At 32.3% G+C, this 1486-nt stretch overlaps 1 protein-coding gene across 1 annotated transcript; it reads left to right on the top strand.

Annotated features, from left to right (window-relative positions):
* Positions 1 to 634: 634 nt before the first annotated feature.
* Tsp_08075 (type I restriction-modification enzyme, R subunit) lies at positions 635 to 1462 on the top strand (the record flags this gene model as incomplete). Its single annotated transcript, XM_003373431.1, has 3 exons — positions 635 to 670; positions 884 to 927; positions 1384 to 1462. Coding segments are annotated over exons 1-3 (159 nt in total), but the record flags the coding sequence as incomplete, so codon positions are not given.
* Between the last annotated feature and the right edge of the window lie 24 nt (positions 1463 to 1486).

Genomic DNA, 1486 nt, shown 5'->3' with positions numbered 1-1486 from the left:
CATTGCGCTTTATACTTTCTAATTACGATTTTTATAAATTTTTAAACGATTTAGCAAATATCATTACTTAAGAAAAGCTGAGTTTAATTACATTGCTATCCTAATGGTTACGGATTAATAAAAAATGTAATTATAGTAAATTAAATCATCTCATTTGTAAAATACAAAAACTCGGCTTCGGCGTTTATAGCGAGGCTTCACTACGCCAAAATGAATTATAATACCTGCATCACCACAGATACATAGGAATTCATTTGGAGCAGCGTCTACCAAACATACACAATGGAGAGCGTCATTGTGTAATGAGAAGTGTTTATATATTTGGCAAAGTTCCCATTAAATTTTCTCCGCAAACAGAGTGCATTAAGTAAATAAAGAGCAATGAAAAATGTACAGTAGTCTTATTTATCAGCAGAAATGAATAAAATAAAAATTTGCATGCGAGGTCATTGGCTTTGTTGACCTAATAGAAATCATTTCAGTTTGAGGCCGTCCGTGGATGGTAGCTCAGCGTTTTGATTGGAAAATTGACTGAAGACAAACATTGAATCCAAGCACTATTTTTGCTTTTTATTCATTATTATTTTTTGGAATAATTTCTGAAAAATAATTTTTCAATCAACATCCAAAGACAATGAACGTTAACGATGAGAAAATGGCGCATTTAGCAGTAAGTGGCAATTTTTTCATTTTTAAGTCATAATCACTTAACAATACAATAGAGAATCGAAATTGATTAAATACACCCTGTACGCATTGTTTATCTATTATTAAAATACGATCTTTCGAAAATCACCTTTGCAGTAGCTAACATGCACTTTTAATTGACCACAAGTAAGCTTTTGCCCGCAAATTGTTCACTTAAAAATTAGGTTTATTTTAGCTACTTGGTTTTCTGACTTATGAAAATTTTTTAGAAATACGTAGGTGTGTTTTGTCTAAGTCAATTTTGTTTTGTTATGGCGTTTTTTGTCAGATAGTTTATATTTTGACTGAAGTTTAAATGTCAAGGTCATTTTTGAATTTTCAAATAGTCCTTTCCTTATTGGTAGTATTTAACGGTCCATTTCTTCTGTTTATATTGCAACGTGGCTTAGGTTAGACTTCATCTTCAGCCAAAAGTTCTAACGCACTAAAAACCGGTTTTTAGCGATGCATTATGCAAATAACTATTCCTATAACGCGCCTCATCATCAGTAAGGGGGCGTTTGTTCGTATAAAAAATAAATCAATTAGTAGCTTACAACACGTTCTCACTACAAAATCAGCAACACTTAGTAAATGAAGATCAAATCTGAAACACAAGCAAATTAGCTTAACCTTAAAGCACAATTTTTTATAAATTGAGGATATTCACTATGTAAACACCTAGAAAATATTTAGATCGCAAGCAGATGTTACACAAGCGGTAACCACAAGCGGCAAAATCGGAGGACGATGGACATTTACCATCATTTTACAGGTAAAACGAATGGAGGAATCCACC

This window comes from Trichinella spiralis (assembly GCF_000181795.1).
Source record: "Trichinella spiralis strain ISS 195 chromosome Unknown Scfld6, whole genome shotgun sequence".
Classification (NCBI taxonomy): Eukaryota; Metazoa; Nematoda; class Enoplea; order Trichinellida; family Trichinellidae; genus Trichinella; species Trichinella spiralis.
Note: the sequence above shows the minus strand (reverse complement) of the source record. Positions and strands in the feature narration are given on the sequence as shown.